The following is a 19,858-nucleotide window of genomic DNA, read 5'->3' on the forward strand; positions in this document are numbered from 1 at the left end:
AGTTGGCTCTCGTCTCACACTAATCATTCGGCAACGCGTGACAACACTGCGGACTCCCCTCCTCGTCGATATTGCTTGATGGGCAGACGTCGTGTTCGTAACACGCACGGGCGTCCGCAGACCATGAGCATTACGAGCTGGCATCACGCGCCGCGCACGATGACAAAGGGAGAGAAAAAAAAGCTGAAGAGCGCACATAGAAGGACGCCGAAGGGTGCATGCTGGGAATTGCGCCGAGAGACGGGAAGAGGAAGACGTGGATGTGAATGGGAGGCGTCACTACGATCTTCATCCAGGGGTAGAGAGGCCATGGTGGTGGTGATGATGATGATGATAAAGGGCAGAGATGGATGAGGTGCATGCTGGGAATTGTGCCGAGACACGGGAAGAGTAACACGTGGATCAGAAAACAAATGCAAAGCTAGAGACAGCGTATTTATTAAGGAAAAAATAAAAGCAGGGCTTGTGCACAAGATGGCATGGACCAAGAAGGGACGATGGCCAATGGACAAATATGATCCCGAGGGCATGGCCACGGCGGAGATGGAGCGACGGTAGCAATTTATGCACTTTGTGAAGTAAACATAAAATGTATTTTAATTGTCGGGCTTTCGGACGAGTAGAATTTGTTTATAAAACGAGGGCAAAAAATTCGACCAGGTTTGACTTCATTGAGGCTCATCAGTTGGGTGTAGCCTCCAACTGACAAACACACCCGGGCTCCCCTACAATTCATAACAAGGTGTGTGTGTAGGCAGAGTTGGTGAGATTTCAAACTCGTAGCATTGATCACTGCTTACGTTTCCAGAGATGCTGCAATGTATTATTATTGCATCACTTCCTGTTGACCTAAGCCTTCCTGGGGTCAACAGGCCCTAGGCAGCTCCTGATTGGCCAACGTGGTGTATACATTGAGGCCAGTGAAACAGGAAGTGATTGTGGAAAATGCTTACGACAATGGGATGGTGGCCTTGAGTCGGATAAAATAAGCGTGTCTATGTGTCGCTCTGAAGAAGGGCAATTGCCTGAAACGTCACATTATATTGTTCTCTTTTAATGCCACAGCGTTACTGAAAAAATCCGTTGAGTGGTTTTGTGCATCACTGCCAACACACCAGCATCATCACCAGGGCACTGCGGTGACGAGATGTTAACTGCCTCGCCTGGTATACAGGAGGTCGTGGGTTCGATCCCGACCCTGACGCGTGTGTATTTGGAGTCTGCATCTCTTTCTCCCCGTGGCCGTGTGGATTTTTCTCCAGGTCTTCCGGTTTTTCCCTCCACAATTAGAAAAAAATCGAGTAGAGTATTTGGCTGCTATAAATGTCTACGAGATAATAAGCCACTTCGTTGAGCTATCATTTGTGATCGCCAGGTTGCTTCTGAAGAGCCATATAGCTTAGTGGGCCTTACCTAGTCAAATAATAAAATAATTTAAAGTTCATAAATAGTTTCATTTGTTTGCATATAGAAATCTCTGCAGAGCATGCGAGTGTGCCAATAGCATTTCACCGCTCTTAAATACCGCTATGACAGTTGCTAAATCCAGCTAATGCCCTGGTATGGCCGGGGTAAAAATCTAAGCCGAGACTTGTCCCGTTTTTAAAATTTTCCAGCTTCACGCTCGACTCATGAACCGAGCAAACAAAGGGTGCAGCTGCTTGAGTAGTGAGTGGGGCTAGTAGATCAGTGGGAGTGGCTAAATAAAAGTGGGCGGGGCTGACAAAGGGAGGGGCTGCCACCTGATGTCTTTGAGCCTCCCAGAAATCTAGGAGGCTGAGTTGTCGTGTGTGCCGTGCGCACGTTGTGCGCGGTACGTGCGTATCTGTCCGTCTCTCTGTGTGCATGCACATTTGCCATGCTCGCTAACGGCACTTGCCCCAACAGTCTGTCGAAGGCTATGCGGGGTGATCTTCGTGTTTTGTTGTTGTTGTTGTTGTGGTGGTGCCGCGCGGGTGATATACCTGGCAAGGGCGAGCTATTCTTCTGCTTGGCGTTCTGCCGCGACTCCTTCATCCACGGGAACACCTGCTTGGTGAGGCTCGGCGCGTTGCCCAGATTCGACGCGGCAAACGGCTTGCTTGCCACCCCCTTCTGTCCGCCCGTTCCATTCCCTCCACCGCCGCCACCTCCACCGCCTCCACCGCCGCTCCCGTTGCTGCCCACGGTCCCTCCGCCGTTAGCCGCGGGGGCGGCGGGCGGCGGCGGCGGCGGCGTGGAGAGCGGCGTCGGAGCGCAACCCTGCTTGTCGGGCAAGCCCGTGGTGGGCAACGTGGCCTGCCCGCCGTTGCTCGACCGCATGCAGCTGCCCCCGAGGTCGCCGGCCTTGGGGAGGGCGGGCACCGCGCCCGCCGAGCCGGAGCTCTGCTGCTGCTGTTGCTGCTGCTGCTGCTGCTGCTGCTGCAGGGAGCACGCCGAGTGGCCGTACTCGGGCCCCGAGTGCTGGGAGGTCGCGCCGACGTAGGTTTGGGCCGACGGCTCGTACACGTATCCGTTCGCGCCTCCTCCTCCGCCGCCTCCTCCACCTCCTCCTCCTCCACCTCCTCCTCCACCTTGGTAGAAGGAGAAGTCGTAGAAGGTGGACTTGTGCATTGCGCTGTGGGGGTCCACCTCCCTCGATCGCCGGGCACTGCTATCGCTGCTGTTGCTGCTGCTGTTGCTGTCACTGCTGATCCTGCTGCTGTCGTTCGTGGAGGTGGTGCTGAGGTCTTCACGCAGTTGGCGAAGAACATTTGCCCCCCTGGTCAAGTGGAAGAGGATTTTACCCTGTGGAGCAAATTGGGGGGGGGGGGGGGTGTTGGTGAGGATGGTGATGGTATGGTAGTGGTGGTGATGTGTGTGTCGGTGTGAGTGAGCGTGAGTTTGTGGTTGAGTATTTGAGTCAATGTTCAGAGTGAATGCGTGTGTGTGTATGTACATGTACATACGTGTGTGTGTGTGTTGCACAGGGGAGAGGAGTTACAAGGACAAGTTATGGACAGGAACATAGAGACATCGATGGCGCTCCGCTTTAAAAACTCAACTCTTTTTTAAGGTCACCAGGCAAGGCCCACTGAGCTGAATAACTCATTTTCAGAAGCGACTTGGCCACAAATGATAGGCCAACAAAGTGGTTTGTCACGTAGAAATGTCTTTATCATTCTAAATGTTGGGGGGACAAACCGGAGGGCTCGGAGAAAAATCCACGCGACCACGGGGAGAACATAAAAACTCAAAATATACAGGTGTCAGGGTTGGGATGGAACCCGTGACCTCCTGTATACCGGGCGAGGTAGTTAACATCTCGCCACCGTGGCGAGATGCTATATACCCGCAGCCTCCAAACGAGCGGATGCACGCAACTTGCAACGGCACACGGAAGGAAGTTACAAATTACACCCCGATCGTCATGGTTAGAAAACTCGTCGAAGACTGACTTGGCCAATCATCCCAATTGTAGGATCACAGAGCTTGGGCAACTGTTGGTAGCGCCGGTTCTGCCTGTGCAGCACGTAACGACGTCCCACAGCAGCAGTTCTGGAGCGCGATTTGCACGAATGACGCCGCTGTATACAAATAATAAATGTTCTACGGACTGAGACGTCTCCTCTTGTCTGTGTGTCCGTTCGTGTCGTTTGTGTGTGTCTGTGTACACACAAGTCGGAGGGAGCGGGAGCATAGTAGCGGTTTGCGCTAAGAACCCCGGCCACCCGGGTTCGATTCCCGCTCACGGCGAACACCGGTGACGACTGAACCGGTCCTGAGCCTCCCCTAGGGTCGACTCAGCCTCAACTGAGTCCCTGGTGCGGTGTGTAAACATCGTCATTGGGGAGACAAAGACGGTCGGGCGTGGTGCTGGCCACCCACAACCTCGTGTGCCGTGCCAGCCTTCATAGGTCCTTGCCCCAACAGTCTATTAAAGGCTTCCCGGCGGGATCTTTGTGTTTGTACACACAAGTCTTCTTGGCCACGGTTATGCCCTCCCTTGTCTACGCTTGCAGAACCTGGACCCCTCTGAAGGAGTATCATCTGCACTGGGTTGAAACATTCACAAGCTGGCCTGCCTATGATCCATCCTGGGTCTAACCAGACTGGATTGTGTGAGGAGCTCACAGATCCATGACCGATCTGGTCACAGTCCCATCGGTGAGCTTCTCCAGCAGGCGAGGCTCTGTTGGCCGGGTTATGTAGCCCGCATGCCCAGCCACCACATGCCCAAGCAGCTTCTGTTTGGCAGGATAGAGGGGGCTAAACGGGCACGGCATGGGCTGGAGAGGAAATGGACTGATGCGGTACAGGACAATGTGGAGCTGAGTTGGCTTGCCAATGACCGGTACCAGTGGGGTCAAGATGGACCTCTATGGATGAGGCTCGTGAAGGACCCAACTGGACAGTTGGATGCAGTCACCCACCAACAACAACGGAGTGGAGAGGAGAGACGCTCTCAATAACGCAGCAAGCTGGCACAGTGGGCAACACAGCTGGTGCGTCTGCCAGTCATCTCAGTCAACTCAAAACACCCGGTTCTATCGCGTCGCCTCCGACACTTCACGTGGTCTCAAAGTGCACCTAGCCTGGCACAAGCGCCGTGGTGCCGTCGCCGTCACTTAATTGCGAATGGCGGCTGTTGTTGTTGTTGTTGAGAGAATGTGGAGGTGTCAATGTGTGTATGTGTGTGACAATCTGTGTGAAGGTGTCAGTGTCATTATGTGTGTGTGTGACAATCTGTGCACAGGTGTCAGCGTGCGTATGTGTGAGTACATGTGTGTGTAGGTGTCAATGTGTATGTGTGTGTGAGCACATGTGTGTGTAGGTGTCAATGCGTATGTTGGTGTGAGTACATGTGTGTGTAGGTGTCAATGTGTATGTGAGCACATGTGTGTGTAGGTGTCAATGTGTATATGTGTGTGTGAGCACATGTGTGTGCAGGTGCCGCATTGGCGCTCGCTAACAGAAATTGCCTCGACAGTCTGTTAGAGCCTATCGCAGGGGGTAAGGAGAGGGGGGGGGGTCTTTGTCTTTGCTATGTATTTACGTGAACCCCTAATCCCCATTTCTCATGATAATTCCGGGCAGATTTGAGTGTGGGAATGAACATCGATCGCGAAGACACACACACAACACACGTGACGCAGCTCTCGTTCATATACACGGGACCCATGGGTAGCTATTGACGAACGCAACCCAAAGCTCCACTGATACACGGGGGGGGGGGGGGTGCTGTGGGCGAGCGAACGAGCGAGCGATGGCGATTCTAATGGTGTTCGTCTAGAAGGGCTAGAAAGTTGAAATCTGACACAACCACAGCCGAGTTTAGTTTCTTAGAGCTGGGATAGTCTGAAAAACGAAATTGTTCGTTTGGGTGACAGGCTGCATGCTCCCCCCCCCCACCAGATGTGTACATCGGGGTGCAAAGTTTACGAAATCAAAATCTTTGGTGGTCAGCCCAAGGACTAAAATTACGAATGGTGCTGAATCCCATTGCGACGTCACATTCACGACACTTTTTTTTGTTCGTGAGTCTAATGAAGAGTGTGATACCGACATCAGTATGAAGCAGGGAAAGCGCTTATACAACTCGTGATATTCCGTTTTTCGTATACGGGTGTTCGTTTTGAGTGTCTTTTAGTGGCGGGGGAAATACAAACACGCACACAGATCGGGCTGAGACCATCATTGGCTACAATGCGGGTCACACTTTCCGCTCTCTTTTGAGTTGGTGGTCTAGGCAAGGCTGGGGGGGGGGGCATTGTGGTCACGTGACACGCACGTCATACGGATGGGAGTGGCACTCATCGGATATTTGTGAGTAGCACAAATTTGTGTGTTGCTACATCTACTCAAACTACCCCCCCCGCCCCAAAAGACAAATATCCCCCGTATAGCCTCAACATACTTTGGGGCAAGTCTATTAGCGAGCACCTATGAAGGCCGGCACGGTACACGAGGGGGTGGGTGGCCAGCACCACGGCCGACCGCCTTTGTCTCCCCAGTGGCGATGTTTCGTGTCAGATACTCATTTGAGGCTGAGTAGACCTAGGGGAGGAGGCCCAGGACCGGTTCAGATAATCGTCACCGGTGTTGCTGGCCATGAGCGGGATACGAACTCGGGTGGCTGGTAAACGCTGCACCACCCACTGACAACGTTGCATGTTGTGAAATGTACCCCCCCCTCACTCACCCCCTTATCCACTCACTCACCCACACAGTCACCAACCCACCCACCCACACGTGTTGCGTATTGTTACATCTTCTCTGTACGCAGCGCGTATGCAATACCCCCACCACCCCACCAATTGTCGTGCCACTGACGGGAACAATCTAATCCGTTCCGGGCTTTGAATCGCATCGGAGAACGGCGGCCGTGCGACCGTCGCCCACTGATCCTGCAGCCACCATCCCAAAATAACAAAAACCCGGAGCGGATCTCCGGGCGTGGAGCGTGGAGCGCGGGGCGCCGCCGACACGGACCGCGCCGTGTTTATTGATTCCCACCGCGGAAAATCTCCGCTCCCGGCGAATTGTGTTGGGCCGCATCACCCAGAGCGCCGACAACACGCGTTTATATTTCTGACTCTGTACTTCTCTCCCTCTCTCCCTCCCTCTCTCCCTCATCTTCCACACAGCCTACGAGACCCTCACCCCTCTCCCTCCCGCTCTCTCTCTCTGGCTCCATGCCTCTCTGCACCTCGCCTACCTCCCCCCCCCCTCTCTCTCTCTCTTTCATCTCCGCCCTCCCTAAACCCCTCTCCCTTGCTCCCTCTTTCTCACCTCCATCTCCCCCCACCTCCCTCCCAGTCGCTACTCTGGCTCCATTCAACTCCCTCCCCTCTCTTCCCTCCCTCCCTCTCCCATCCCTCCCATTTCCTCATCTCTCCCTCCCCTTCCTCCTCCCATACCCCTGTCTCCCTCCGCCCCCATGTCTCCTCCCTCTCCATTGTGTTTCCATACATTTCCTGCTCTTCGTGACGCGAAAAAACAACGATTTTCTTCTTACAATTGTACTCAATTCTGTGCCCTTATCGGCGTCACGTCACAAGACGAGGATTTTTTTTCCACCTGGAATTCTCTCTCTCTCTCTCTACGCAGTGAGAAGCGCATCACCTTGTGTGAGATGAACGGCCGCGGAAGGTGATGTCACAGAGCTAGGTCCGAGATCACTTAAACCAGCCCCCCCCCCCACCCCTTTCATATGCCCCGACAAGAGTGGTTGTCGCACGCCAGTCATATTTGTAAATCTCCGAGCTGGAATTTCGCCAGAATTAAGGGAAAGAAAAAAAATCAACATAATGAAATGATTCGTTCTGTGCAGTCGTTGGTGATTCAGGCCGAGATCATCAGCTTACTAACAGCTAGAAGCCTTCTCCTCCCTTTCCACGCACTCCTCTCTCTCTCTCTGTTCCTACTAGACATCTTTGAAAGAAGAGCTTGTTAGCTCATCGGCTTCGTCCAGGATAAATACAAATTCTGATTCCCAACCTCGCCACAAGATCACCCTCTCCACGTCTTCCACACGACATCCCCGCATCTCACCTCACTATGACCCTATCCGTCTCTCCCTAATCTCTCTCCCCCATCTCCCCGCGTCTTCTCTCAAACCCTCGCCTCTCTCTCGCTCTCTTCCTCAACCCCAGAACACCCCCACCCATCCACTCTCCCTATCCTCCCCTCTCTCTTCCCCATCTCACTCATCTCCTCCTACCCATCTCTCCTCCCTCCCTTAGCCCTCCCTCCCTCTATTAATCTCCTCATATTGCCCATCGCCTAATATTTATTTTACCAGGTAAGGAGACCCACTGAGGAGCTATTGTAGCTCTTTGAAAAAAAGATAAAACGACCTGGCCACAATTGATAGCTCATCCAAGTGGCGTATACATCGCCTGGGAATTTATAGCCGCAGCCGAACACTCCCAGCGCGTGACGTCGATTCTAAGTGTGGAGGGGAAAAAACACCGGAGGAACCGGACACAAATCCACGCGACCGCGAGGTGGGAGAGAGAGATCGAGAGGGTTAGAGAAAGAGGGGGGGGGGGGGCTGGCAGAGAGGGGGGGGAAACATAAAGCAAAGATTAAAAAAACCGAAATGATGAACGAAGCAAAGTGCCGGCTACACCGAGCATCTTCTTGTTTCCTCTGATCGTAAAAAATAAAACAAAAATAGAGAAACACCGCAAATATACAGCAGCAGGTGTCAGGGTCGGGATCGAACCCACGACCTCCTGCATATCGGGCGAGGGAGTTAACATCTCCTAGCCACCGCGGGTGCACTACATCCCTCTCTTTTTTACGATCAGTGGAAACAAGAAGATGCTCGGTGTAGTCGGCACTTTGCTTCGTTCATCATTTCGTATTTTTTTTAAATTAAATTTACATTTTTAAACTTTGCTGTATGTAAAGCCCCACCTCTCGCTCACTCTCTCGCTCACTCTCTCGCTCAGATCCCTCTCCCCCCTCTCCCTCCCTCTCTCTCTCGCCCCCTCTATCTGTCTTCATCTGCCGCTGGCTGCGGGGTTATTGTTCGCTGCCTATGACCCCTCTCAGCCTCGAGGAGCCGCGCTCACAATCTCTCCCCTCTCTCTCTCTCGCTTCCCCCACCTCTCTCTCTCTCTCTCCATCTCTCTCCCGTGATGGATCGGAGCGCGCACGGGCGCTGCTACAACACGGGGAGAGGAGAGGTGGGAAGGTGGGACAGAGGAGGAGGAGGTGAGAGAGGGTAGAGAGAGAGGGGGGGTGGAGAGATACAGGGAGATGTAAGAGGGAGAGTGGGAGGGGGGCGAACGGTGGCTCTGCGGGAGGCGAGACAGAAATGATGAGATCGATTCTCGTGCTATCGCTATCGATACACGACATCGATTGTTTACTAGGTATGTAGCTATTCGTCGATTCCAGCTACTGACATCAATGATTGCGCTCGTAATGCTGTGGTTTGGAGCGGTGGCGCAGCGGTTAGCAGAGTGTGTTGGATGCACACAGCAGCGGCTCATAATCTCGTGGCGAAGACATATGACCGGATGACCTCTGACCTGATGACCTTTGACCTGATGACCTCTGACCTGATCTCGGCCTGGGCCATGTCCACTGCATCAACCTTGCAATGACCAGGGTGGTGAAGTATGGTCAAACATCGCCTTACGACCGACTTGGCCTGCGAGTAGACGCCACCGTTCCGCAGTAGATTGATGCAGAGCAGTAAATGATCGTATTACTCTGCTGCGTATTATTAATCACTTATAAATCACGCGTGATAATCCACGAGGACACAGCATACAATGTAGATAGACGCAGGGAGACAAAGACTGGTGAGAGACGCACCTGATGTTGAGAGACATAATCAATATAATCTTAATTTTGAAGCTTTCGTGACTGCAGGAATTATTCTTTGGTTCTTTCGATAAAGTCGTGACTTTACCGAAAGAACCAAAGAATAATAAATATATTTTTTAACGAAAGGGGAATAACAAATCTGGGAGAAGGGAGGGAGAGACAGATAAGACATTGGGGGAGAGCAAAGGGAGCGTTCGGAGGAGAGGTCTCGGAGGAGTTAGAAAGAGAGAGAGAGAGAGAGACAAAGACGGGTGAGAGAGACACATGTTCAAACCTACCCCCCCACCCACATCACGAGCTCCACCGAGCAAATGGGCCATGAATTAAGGGAGGCCTGGTGGTTAATGATTGGCCCTCGCCCGGTTAATGAGTAATATGTTTTGAAAGAGATGAAAATTCAACACGTCTTCACCCCTGCTAACCCTCGACCCTTTTCCTCGGCATTAATTGTCGTCTTTGACCAAGATGGGACAATTCAATTGCTCGAGCCGAACTATCTCACAAAGAGGGGGCGGGGGGGTGGGTGGTGGGGTTTGAGCGCCTGCAATCGAGAGATGGGAGAATTGTCGTGAATAGGTCGCGGTGACACAAAAGTGTCACGGCTATGTACGCGCGACGTCCACTCGGACTCGGATACTCGCATGGACACAAAGATCCCCCCCACACACCCCCACACACCCTACACACACCCCCCCAACACACACACCCCCACACACCCTACACACACCTCCCCCCAACACACACACCCCCACACACCCCCACACACCCCACCCCACACACCCCCACACACCTCCCCATACACCCCCCCACATACCCCCACACACACCCCCCAACACACACACTCCCACACACCCCACCCCACACACCCCACCCCACACACCGCCCCACACACACCCCCGCACACCCCCACACACACCCACACACACACACCCCCCACACACCCCACACGCCCCTACACCTTCTCCCCTACACCCCCCACACACCCCCACACACACACCCCCACACACACACCCCCACACACACACCCCCACACACACACCCCGACACCCCCCTACACACACCCCGCCACACACCCCCCCACACACCCCCCCAACCCCCCCCCCACACCGCCCTACACCCCCCCCCACACCCCCCGTGTAGCCTTAACGGATTGTAGGGACAAGCGCTGTTAGCGAGCAGCACCTGTGAAGGCCCGCACGGCACACGAAGGGGGGGGGAGGGTGGGTGACCGACACAACGCCCGGCCGCCTTTGTCTCCCCGAGATGGCGCATGTTTATTTTTTTTACACCGCACCAGGTACTCATTTGAGGCCGAGCCGACCTAGGGACGAGGCCCCCGGGGACGCACACACACAGCAGCAGGGGCAGCTGCCGCACAGATGCAGCACGGGTTCTGGGATGGCGATCGAACCCTCCAAAAAAATTTGCACGGCCGCGATTATTTAATCCTGCGCGATATTCCTCCTCGGTGGCCAGAAACGATCCGCGTTGGGCGATTTCTTCCTCCGCTGGGATTGTTTACGCCTTCGTTAATTGATCCGCCGGGTCTGATTAAACGCACGGTAAAGTGTTGGGGATGGGAGGTGAGCGATGCATTTCTAAACGGCCATTCCGTTCTCTCCCACCAGCAGCACCAGCAGCACCACCATCCACCACCCACCAAACGCCCCGGTTCGAATTTAAGCGGAGCCACGAATTGATTGAAATTTTCATCGCGCGGCTGTTGCTGTGACGACTCCGCGGGCAGAGGGGCGTGTGTGAGTAGAGAGAGACACACGTGTGTGTGTGTGGAGAGAGAACGTGTGTGTGTGTGTAGAGACATGCGTGTGTGAGTTGAGTGACACGCGTGTGTGAGTAGAGAGAGACACGTGTGTGAGTCTATATGAATCTCTCGGTGAGTCTATGGATCTCGCTGTGAATGTCAGGGTCTCTATGTGAGTCTATGGGTCTCTCTGTGAGTCTTTGGGTCTCTATGTGAGTCTGTGGTTCTCTGTATGAGTCGATATGGATCTCTCTGTGAATCTATGCGTCTCTGCACGATTTGATAGAATAGATACATCACACGGCGTGGGGAGGGAGGCATTAATCATCCAGCAGTGGATTGACAAACGGGTCGTGTGTGAATATATTTTTGTTCCTGCAGAATTTCCTCCCGAGCTCGCGCTCGACTAGAAACGATTTCGACCGCGGCCTCGCCCTGCCGACGTCACAATCACCGCGATCACAACGATCACAATCACCGGCCCCCACTCGAGAATGCCGATCGGGTCACCCCACCATCATTGAACCCTCCTGTCGCCACCACCGTCATGAGCCACCCCCCACACCTCGCCATCGCCGCCTTCCTCGTGCTCGATTAAACAGCTGCGACAAAGTTGGTACCTGCCCAGCAAGGTTTGTTCCCAGTCTCACTACAAAGACAAAGATCACCCGCATAGCCTTAGACGTTTGGGGCAAGTGCCGTCAGCGAGCAGCAACTGTGAAGGCCGCCACGGTACACGAGGGGGTGGGTGGCCAGCAACCACGCCAGGCCGCCTTTGTCTCCCCAGTGGCGATGTTTACACACCACACCAGGTACTCAGTTGAGGCTGAGTCGACCTAGGTGGAGGCCCAGGACCGGTATACATAATCGTAACGGGGTGTTGGTGGCCATGAGCGGGAATCGAACTCGGTTCGTAGCGGTAGTGAAACCGCCTATAGCACACACCTTTGCACCAATACCACTCAACTTAACCCGATACAACTACCACCACTAATACCAACACAACTCAATACATTCGTCAACACTGTGTGGTCTTATAAGGAAGGACACATATATATGATCGACGTTTCGGGCAATGGACCTTCTTCATAGCACATTCAAATGAACACCGCCGCCAAAAATAAAGACACAGATTCCCCGTATAGCTTGGGTAGGACTGTTGGGGCAAGTGCTGTTCGCGAGCACCTATGCAGGCCGGCACATACATTTGGAATACGTACATACATACACACATGCATTTGCAAGACATATACCTACGCAAGTGTGTGTATACATATACATACCCACACACATGAACGAATATACATATGCAGTGCACACACATACATAACATACATATGCAATGTGTGTGTGTATATACCCACACGCACGCACGCACACAGACGCGTGTGTGATATTTCTACACGGATCTCTGCGCGTAGATTGGCCATTGACTTGCAACAGTGGAGAAATCCATTAACAAGCCGCGCCTGGGCCGCGTGATGGATGTGGCGTAGAGAGAGAGGGTCTGGGAGCAGGGGTGCAGGGGGGAGGGAGGTACGCATGGGGGAGGGAGAAGGGGGAGGTGAGACGTAGGTGAGAGGGAGAGAGAGAGAGAGAGGTTAGGGGGAGGAAGGGAGGGTTGGTGAGTGGAGGGGATGGAGTGGCCGAAAGCTTTGGGAGAGCAGGTACAGGGTGGGGAGAGCGAGGGGGGGGGACGGGGGGAGGAGGTGGGGGTTACGGGGGGAGGGGAGGTAGGAGGGGGAGGGAGAGACAGGTGAGCGAGGTGAGCGAGAGGTAGGAAGAGAGGGAGAGAGAGCTGAGAGGAGGGGGCGGAAGTGGCGGACAGCGCCTGAGAGCATGGGGCACGAGGAGAGGGAGGGAGTGGGGGGGTGGGGGGAGTGGGGGAGGAGGTGGGGGGAGGGAGGGGTGGAGGGGATGTGACCGATAGAGCGGCCTACGAGCATGGATACAGCGGGAGGGGGGGGGGGAGAGGATGGGGAGCGAGAGAGGCAGAGACGTTGGACTGCGAGAAGGGCTGCGTGCAGAACGAGAGAGTGAGCGAGAGAGTGAGCGAGAGGTGGGGGTTTACATAAAGCAAAGTAAAAAAAATTACGAAATGATGAACGAAGCAAAGTGCCGACTACACCGAGCATCTTCTTGTTTCCACTGATCGTAAAAAAAAAGAGAGGCAGAGAGGTGAGGCATAGGTAGGCGAGGGGGGGCGAGGTGAAAGGGGTGGCTTAGAGAGCGGTCTGGGGAGAGAGGTGGGAGCGAGGGAGGAAGTGATGGAGTGGTGAGAGGGAGGGTGGAGGGTCGCGAGCGCAATGAACACACACCTGGACAACACACCGCATTAACACAGCGTATGAACACGATCCGTTAACACAATGCATTAGCACAACACATTCACACAAATGCATGAATACCATTCGTTACGCACGACATTGACACAATACGTTGAAACAATCGATAAACAAGGTTCGTTGACACAATACATTAACACAACACATTAATACAATCCGTTAACACGATACATTAACACAGTTAATGACCGTAGTGCATTTACATAAACCATTAACACAATGCACTGACCGAATGCATTAACGCAGTGCAATCCCAAAACACACAAATACAACGCATGAACACTATCCGTTAACACGACAACATTGACACAATCAATGAGCATAGAGCATTGACACGTCCATGACCAAAATGAATTGCCACAATGCGTTTACACAATGAGTGAACACAATGAGTGAACACAATGTATGGGGAGAGCAAACATTGTGTCACAGGAGGATATGTAATTGTGCCAACCTTCCAGCACACACACACACTACATGCTAGACAGAATCAGAATGTTGATTTGCGCTGGAGGAATCCGATGAGCTATAAAGTTCTTTTTTTCACAGATGTTCAGTACGGGGGCAGCTTAGAAAGTTCCAACAACAAACAATAAAATAAACTCGATAGGAGTGCAGAGTGTAGAAATGTAAACAAATCACTTACAAACATATATACAAATACAACTCAACTATGTTTTGTGTATCTTGCCAGGTAAGGCCCACTTAGCTCAACGAAGCGACTTTTATCGTCACCACGTGGAAATCCACAGCAGCGAATCGATCAAAATAATCGAGTTTGGGTGCAAGCCTTCATGCAACCGTGGATAGATCGTGGCCGATGTTGACGACGACACCGACATTCAATAAAGAACGCACGCGCCGCTGTGTAAGCATTTTGTGAGTGCCACGTGTAGGGCGTTTGCGGCAGGCGTGATAATAAAAAGGAAAAAAATGTGTGACGTTGAGAAGCGTCAATTATAAGAAAGTGAGTTTAATTCGTTGTAGGCTTTCGCGACCAATCATATCCATTGGAGGGGGGGGGGGTTATAGCGCGTAAATGTATAAATGTGTCGTTAATCCCGCCACCACCCGACACAGCCAACTAGTAAGGGTTGTCACGTGATGATGCTGGTCGGACAGTGCATATCATTACCATCATCAGAGTTGTTTCTTTTTGTTTGAATTTTGACTGCTTGTGTTGTGGTTATTGCAAACATGATGCCTTGTATAAAGGTGTCAGTTTTGTACCAGTTTAAAGGGTAAAAACCTACTACTAATGCTGGTTGTGATTACGAGCGAAATGTTGTACTCGAAATGCAAACGTTGTGGGTTTATTCTCCAACACACAACCGGTTCGTGCTGTACGAGTAACGAATTGGCACATTTTGTTTACGTGACAAACCTTTTGTGGATATAAGAAACTGATAAGGTGGAGGGTAAGAAACCTGGAGGTTCGTGAAGTGGACTGGTTAAGTGAATCCTCGAAGATAGAATCGGATGTAACGAACGATTAGGGTCTTGACTTAAAGCTTTCGTGGCTGCAGGAATTCATACTCTGTGGGGCTTTCGGTAAAGTCACGTAGATAGAACAACAATAAAATAGTAAGAAAAAATCACGACGTTTCGATCGCAACGCAAGCAATCGTCTTCAGGTGAAACAATACAGCGGGCGGACTGCTGAGGCGGAAAGAAATATAGTCATATTTAGCTATGTAAATATAGCTATATTTAGCTATGTAAATTTAGATTTAAAGCTTTCGTGACTGCAGGGGTTCATATTCTTGGTTCTTTCGGTAAAGTCACGTAAAAGGCAACCAAGAATATATAAATATAGTTATATTTATCCATATAAATATAGCTATATTTAGCTATGTAAATATAGCTATATAGCTATATTTATAGCTATATTTAGCTATATTTAATCCTTACTGAAAGACCCAAAGAGTATGAACGATTTGGTGGCTGCTGCTGCTGCTGCTGCTATGGGCATGTTGCACAAATACGACTAATAACAATAACTAACTCAACGCATTTGTCAACGACGGCAACATGGCGTGGCCTTGAAAGGGAAACAAATAATAATAGACGACGTTTCAGGCAACGGTCCTTTTTCATAGGAGGTTGTAATGTGACGGGGTGGCGGCTACGGTTGCCACCTGTTACGTTATTCGATCACATATCCTAAAATTATCAAAACTGCGCAATTTACTTGGCATAGAGTTCAACGCGACAACGGACAGCGAGTATGTTTTATATATTTGGAAAAGGCATATACACAACGGGTAGCAGATGTTGGGTACAAAAAGCGGGCTTTGCCACCCCGAGTGCAGACGCCAAATCGGGACAGGTGGCAACCGCTTGGTTACCAGGCAGAGCAATGGAGGCTGTTGCTGTTGTTAAGCGCGTGGTCGTCACTGGCAACGCTACATTCAATACGGCTGAATGTGTGTGTAGTGTGTGTGTGTAGTAGTGTGTGTGTAGTAGTAGCGTGTCTGTGTGTGTGTGTGTGTGGCGGGGAGCGGTGGTATAGCGGTTAGCGCTACGCTGCGCTGCGAACCCATTCGAGCCGAGTTCGATTCCCGCTCACGGCAAACATCAGTGACGATTATCTGAACCGGTCCTGGGCCTCCCCTAGGTCGACTCAGCCTGAAATTAGAACCCGGTGCGATGTGTTAATATCGCCACTGGGGAGACAAAGGCGGTCGGGCGTGGTGCTGGCCACCCACCCCCTCGTGTACCGTTCAAGGTCTTTATAGGTGCTCGCTAACAGCACTTGCCCCTACAGTCTGTTAAGGCTATACGGGGAATATTTGTCTTTGTCTTGTCTACAACGTGCTGGAGGAATTTAAAAATACAAATATAATTATTACATCTATCTTCGTAAATATACGCGTGCTTTTTGTTTACACTCTGATGATTGCTGATATTTGACACTCTTATACACACACAAAGCCAAAGATTTCCCTCTTAACAGACTGTAGGGGCAAATGCTGTTAGCGAGCACCTATGAAGGCCGACACGGCACACGAGGGGGGTGGGTGTCCAGCACCACGCCCGGCCGCCTTTGTCTCCCCAGTGGCGATATTTACACACCGCACCAGGTACTCATTTGAGGCCGAGTCGACCTAGGGGAGGCCCAGGACCGGTTCCGATAATCGTCACTGGGTGTTGGCCGTGAGCCGGGAATCGAGCTCGGGCCGCCGGGTTCTTAGCGCAGCGTCGCGCTAACCGCTGCGCCACCGCTCCCCACTCTCTCACACACGTACAGGGGAGGGGAGGGAGAGGGGTGTTGATGGCGACGCTTGGCGCCTGTGGGCTGGCTGCGAGTGGGGCTGTACAGCACGCGACATCGCATCGATTTCATACGAGCCCCGTGTAAGCGTCAGCCCTCGGGACGCAGCGGGACTGACACGCGCGCGCGTGTGTGTGTGTCAGTGTCAGCGAATGTGAATGCGCCGGTGTGTGTGTGTGTGTGTCAGTGGATGTGTCGGTGTGTGTGTCAGTGAGTGCACCAATGTGTCTGTGTGTCAGTGAATGCGCCGGTGTGTGTGTGTGTCAGTGAATGTGCCGGTGTGTGTCAGTGAGTGCACCAATGTGTCTGTGTGTCAGTGAATGCGCAGGTGTGTGTGTGTGTGTCAGTGAATGTGTCGGTGTGTGTCAGTGAGTGCACCAATGTGTCAGCAAATGTGAATGCGCCGGTGTGTGTGTGTGTGTGTCAGTGGATGTGTCGGTGTGTGTGTCAGTGAGTGCACCAATGTGTCAGCGAATGAGAATGCGCCGGTGTGTGTGTGTGTCAGTGGATGCGCCGGTGTGTGTGTGTGTGTCAGTGAATGTGTCGGTGTGTGTATGTGTCAGTGAGTGCACCAATGTGTCTGTGTGTCAGTGAATGCGCAGGTGTGTGTGTGTGTCAGTGAATGTGCCGGTGTGTGTGTCGGTGTGTCAGTGAGTAGCTATCGGTTCACAGAGCACTGCGCTACGAACCTGAATACCCCGAGTTCGATTCCCGCTCACGATCAAGAACAGTGGCGAATATTTGAACTCGTCTTGGGCCATCCCCAGGTCCACTCAGCCTCAAATGAGTACCTGGTGCGGTGTGTAAAACACCGCTAATAGGGAGACAAAGGCGGCCGAGCATGGTGTTGGCCACCTACGCCCTCGTGTGCCGTACTGGAATTCATAGGTGCTCGCTGACAGCACTTGCCCCAACAGTCTGTAAAGGCTACACGGGGGGACCTTTGTCTTTGTGCAGATGAATGTGGGGTCCGGTAGTATAGAGGTTAGTGGTCGGCCAGCACCACACCCGGCCGCCTTTGTCTCCCCAATGGCGATGTTTACACACCGCACTAGGTACTCATTTGAGGCTGAGTGGACCTGGGGGAGGCCCAAGACGAGTTCAAATATTCGCCACTGTTATTGATCGTGAGCGGGAATCGAACTCGGGGTGTCAAGGTTCGTAGCGCAGTGCGCTGTGAACCGATAGCTACTCACTGACACACCGACACACACACCGGCACATTCACTGACACACACACACTGGCACATTCACTGACACACACACACCGACACATTCACTGACACACACACACATTTCCGGCAAATACCAACACTGACAAATACCAACACTGACATACCATTGCGCACCCATCCGCAAACAACACATACGCACATCATCAAACACACGCCATCACAGACACAAAGGTCCCCAGTGCAGGTTTCACAGTGCGGTTGGCCAAAACCATTGCAGACCGGCCACGGCGCGCAAGATGCGGCCTAGTTCCACGCCCGGCCGCCTTTATCTTTCCCAAGGTGCCGATGCTCACACGTCTCGCCAGAGATTCACACTGAGGCTGAGTCGACTCAGGGGATGCCTGAAGAACCACCATCCGTTCAGATTTCTCTCTCTCGCTCGCCGCCAAAGTTAAATATCAGTGGGCCCCGGGAATTGAACTCGGGACGACGGGTTCATAGCGCGGTGCGCTCACCGCTGCGTCACCGCTCCCATTCCGCGCTTTGAATTTAGTTCGGGGGGGGGGTGGGGGTGGCACAGTGCGAATGAGAGGAGCAAAGGGAAGGGAGAGAGAACATCGAAGCTTCTGCTGCTGCTGCTGAACTCTGCGTGAACCGAGTGCTTGTGGCCAGGCCATAAATCACTGACACACACACACGCTCACACACGCTCACACACTCACGCACGCTCACACACTCACACATTCACACAAACGCTCGCTCGCTCTCTCTCTCACACGCGCGCGTGCTCTCTCCGTGTCGTTCTCTCTCCGCCTCCTCCTGTCCCTCTCTAAAAATCCGCTCTCTCATCTCATCTCCGATGCGGTCTTCCACCGTTCCCTAGTCGCGGCCCTCTCTCAATATCGCTCTCTCCTCTCTCTCTCACACCATCTCTCTTTCTCTCTCTCCATATCTCCCTATCCACCGCGCCTGAATCTCTCCCTCCCCAATTTTTCTCTCCGCTCGCTCCCAATCTCCCTCATCTTTTCTCTCTCTCTCTCTGAACCTCTCTACCTCTCCTCGTCTCCCTCCTCCCTCATCCCATCTTTCTCTCACCCTCCCTCCCTCTCTCTCCTCCTCCTCCCCTCTCTCTCTATCTCTTGAAAATTCTGTCGGACAGCGATTAAGAGAGGCTATGCCCCACCCGTGGAGATACATCACGTGCTAAATTGTACATTCGTGCGCGCATGCGTGTGTGCGCGCGAGCGGTTAGTGCGCCGCGCTACGGATCCGACCACCCGAGTTCGATTCCCGCTCACGGCCATCATCCGTGACGAAAATCTTAACCGGGCGCTGGGCGACTCAGCGTCAAAATGAGTACCTGGTGCGGTGATAACATCGCCACTGGGAGCAACAAAGGCGACCGGGCGTGGTGTTGGCCACCCACCCCCTCGTGTGCTGTGCTGGCCAAGATAGGTGCTACTCGACAACAGCACTTGCCCTAACAGTCTGGTAAAGGCTATCAGGGGCGGGAGGTAGCTTTGTCTTTGTGAGCAGCACTTGATCTGTGTGCGTGCCTATAGGAAGTGTCTCGAAAGGTATAATCTTAAAGAAAAGACAACTTCTTTGTGCAATAATATTGATCATCACCAGCAGCAGCAGCCATGCTCTCTCCACTGCTGGATTATGGCGTCTTCCCCAGAAATACCTCTGCTGGTTTTTCAGACGTTATTCGCGACAGCCCTCCCTCAAGACTCTATGTAGCGGACACATGAGAATAATAATAACACAAAACCACTGTTCATGCCCTGTTGTGACGTTCAGAGCACCATTAATGAACAAATAATTATACTTCCGTTGTACTGTGTAGTTCTGTGTGCTACCCATTGACAAAAATGGGGGGGGGGGGGTGGTCTCCCATTTTATTATTTATTTTGTTTCTTGAAAGAGGTTGCCAAATGCACTTTTTTTGTTTTTTAAAACGGTGACCTGTGTTTGAGCAATGACCTCTGACCTCCAA

At 52.5% G+C, this 19,858-nt stretch overlaps 1 protein-coding gene across 6 annotated transcripts in view; it reads right to left on the bottom strand.

Annotated features, from left to right (window-relative positions):
• LOC133349703 (homeobox protein Hox-B3a-like) overlaps positions 1-19,858 on the bottom strand; it is a 355,311-nt gene that overhangs the window by 25,815 nt on the left and 309,638 nt on the right. For all 6 annotated transcript variants that reach the window (XM_061563380.1, XM_061563378.1, XM_061563376.1 and 3 more), the window contains one exon: positions 1,965-2,766. In XM_061563380.1, the coding sequence (XP_061419364.1) occupies positions 1,965-2,592 (628 nt within the window). In that variant the 5' untranslated portion in view covers positions 2,593-2,766. The remainder of the gene's footprint in view (positions 1-1,964; positions 2,767-19,858) is intronic.

This window comes from Lethenteron reissneri, chromosome 31 (assembly GCF_015708825.2).
Source record: "Lethenteron reissneri isolate LAM-NWPU_2019-01 chromosome 31, ASM1570882v1, whole genome shotgun sequence".
Lineage (NCBI taxonomy): Eukaryota > Metazoa > Chordata > Hyperoartia > Petromyzontiformes > Petromyzontidae > Lethenteron > Lethenteron reissneri.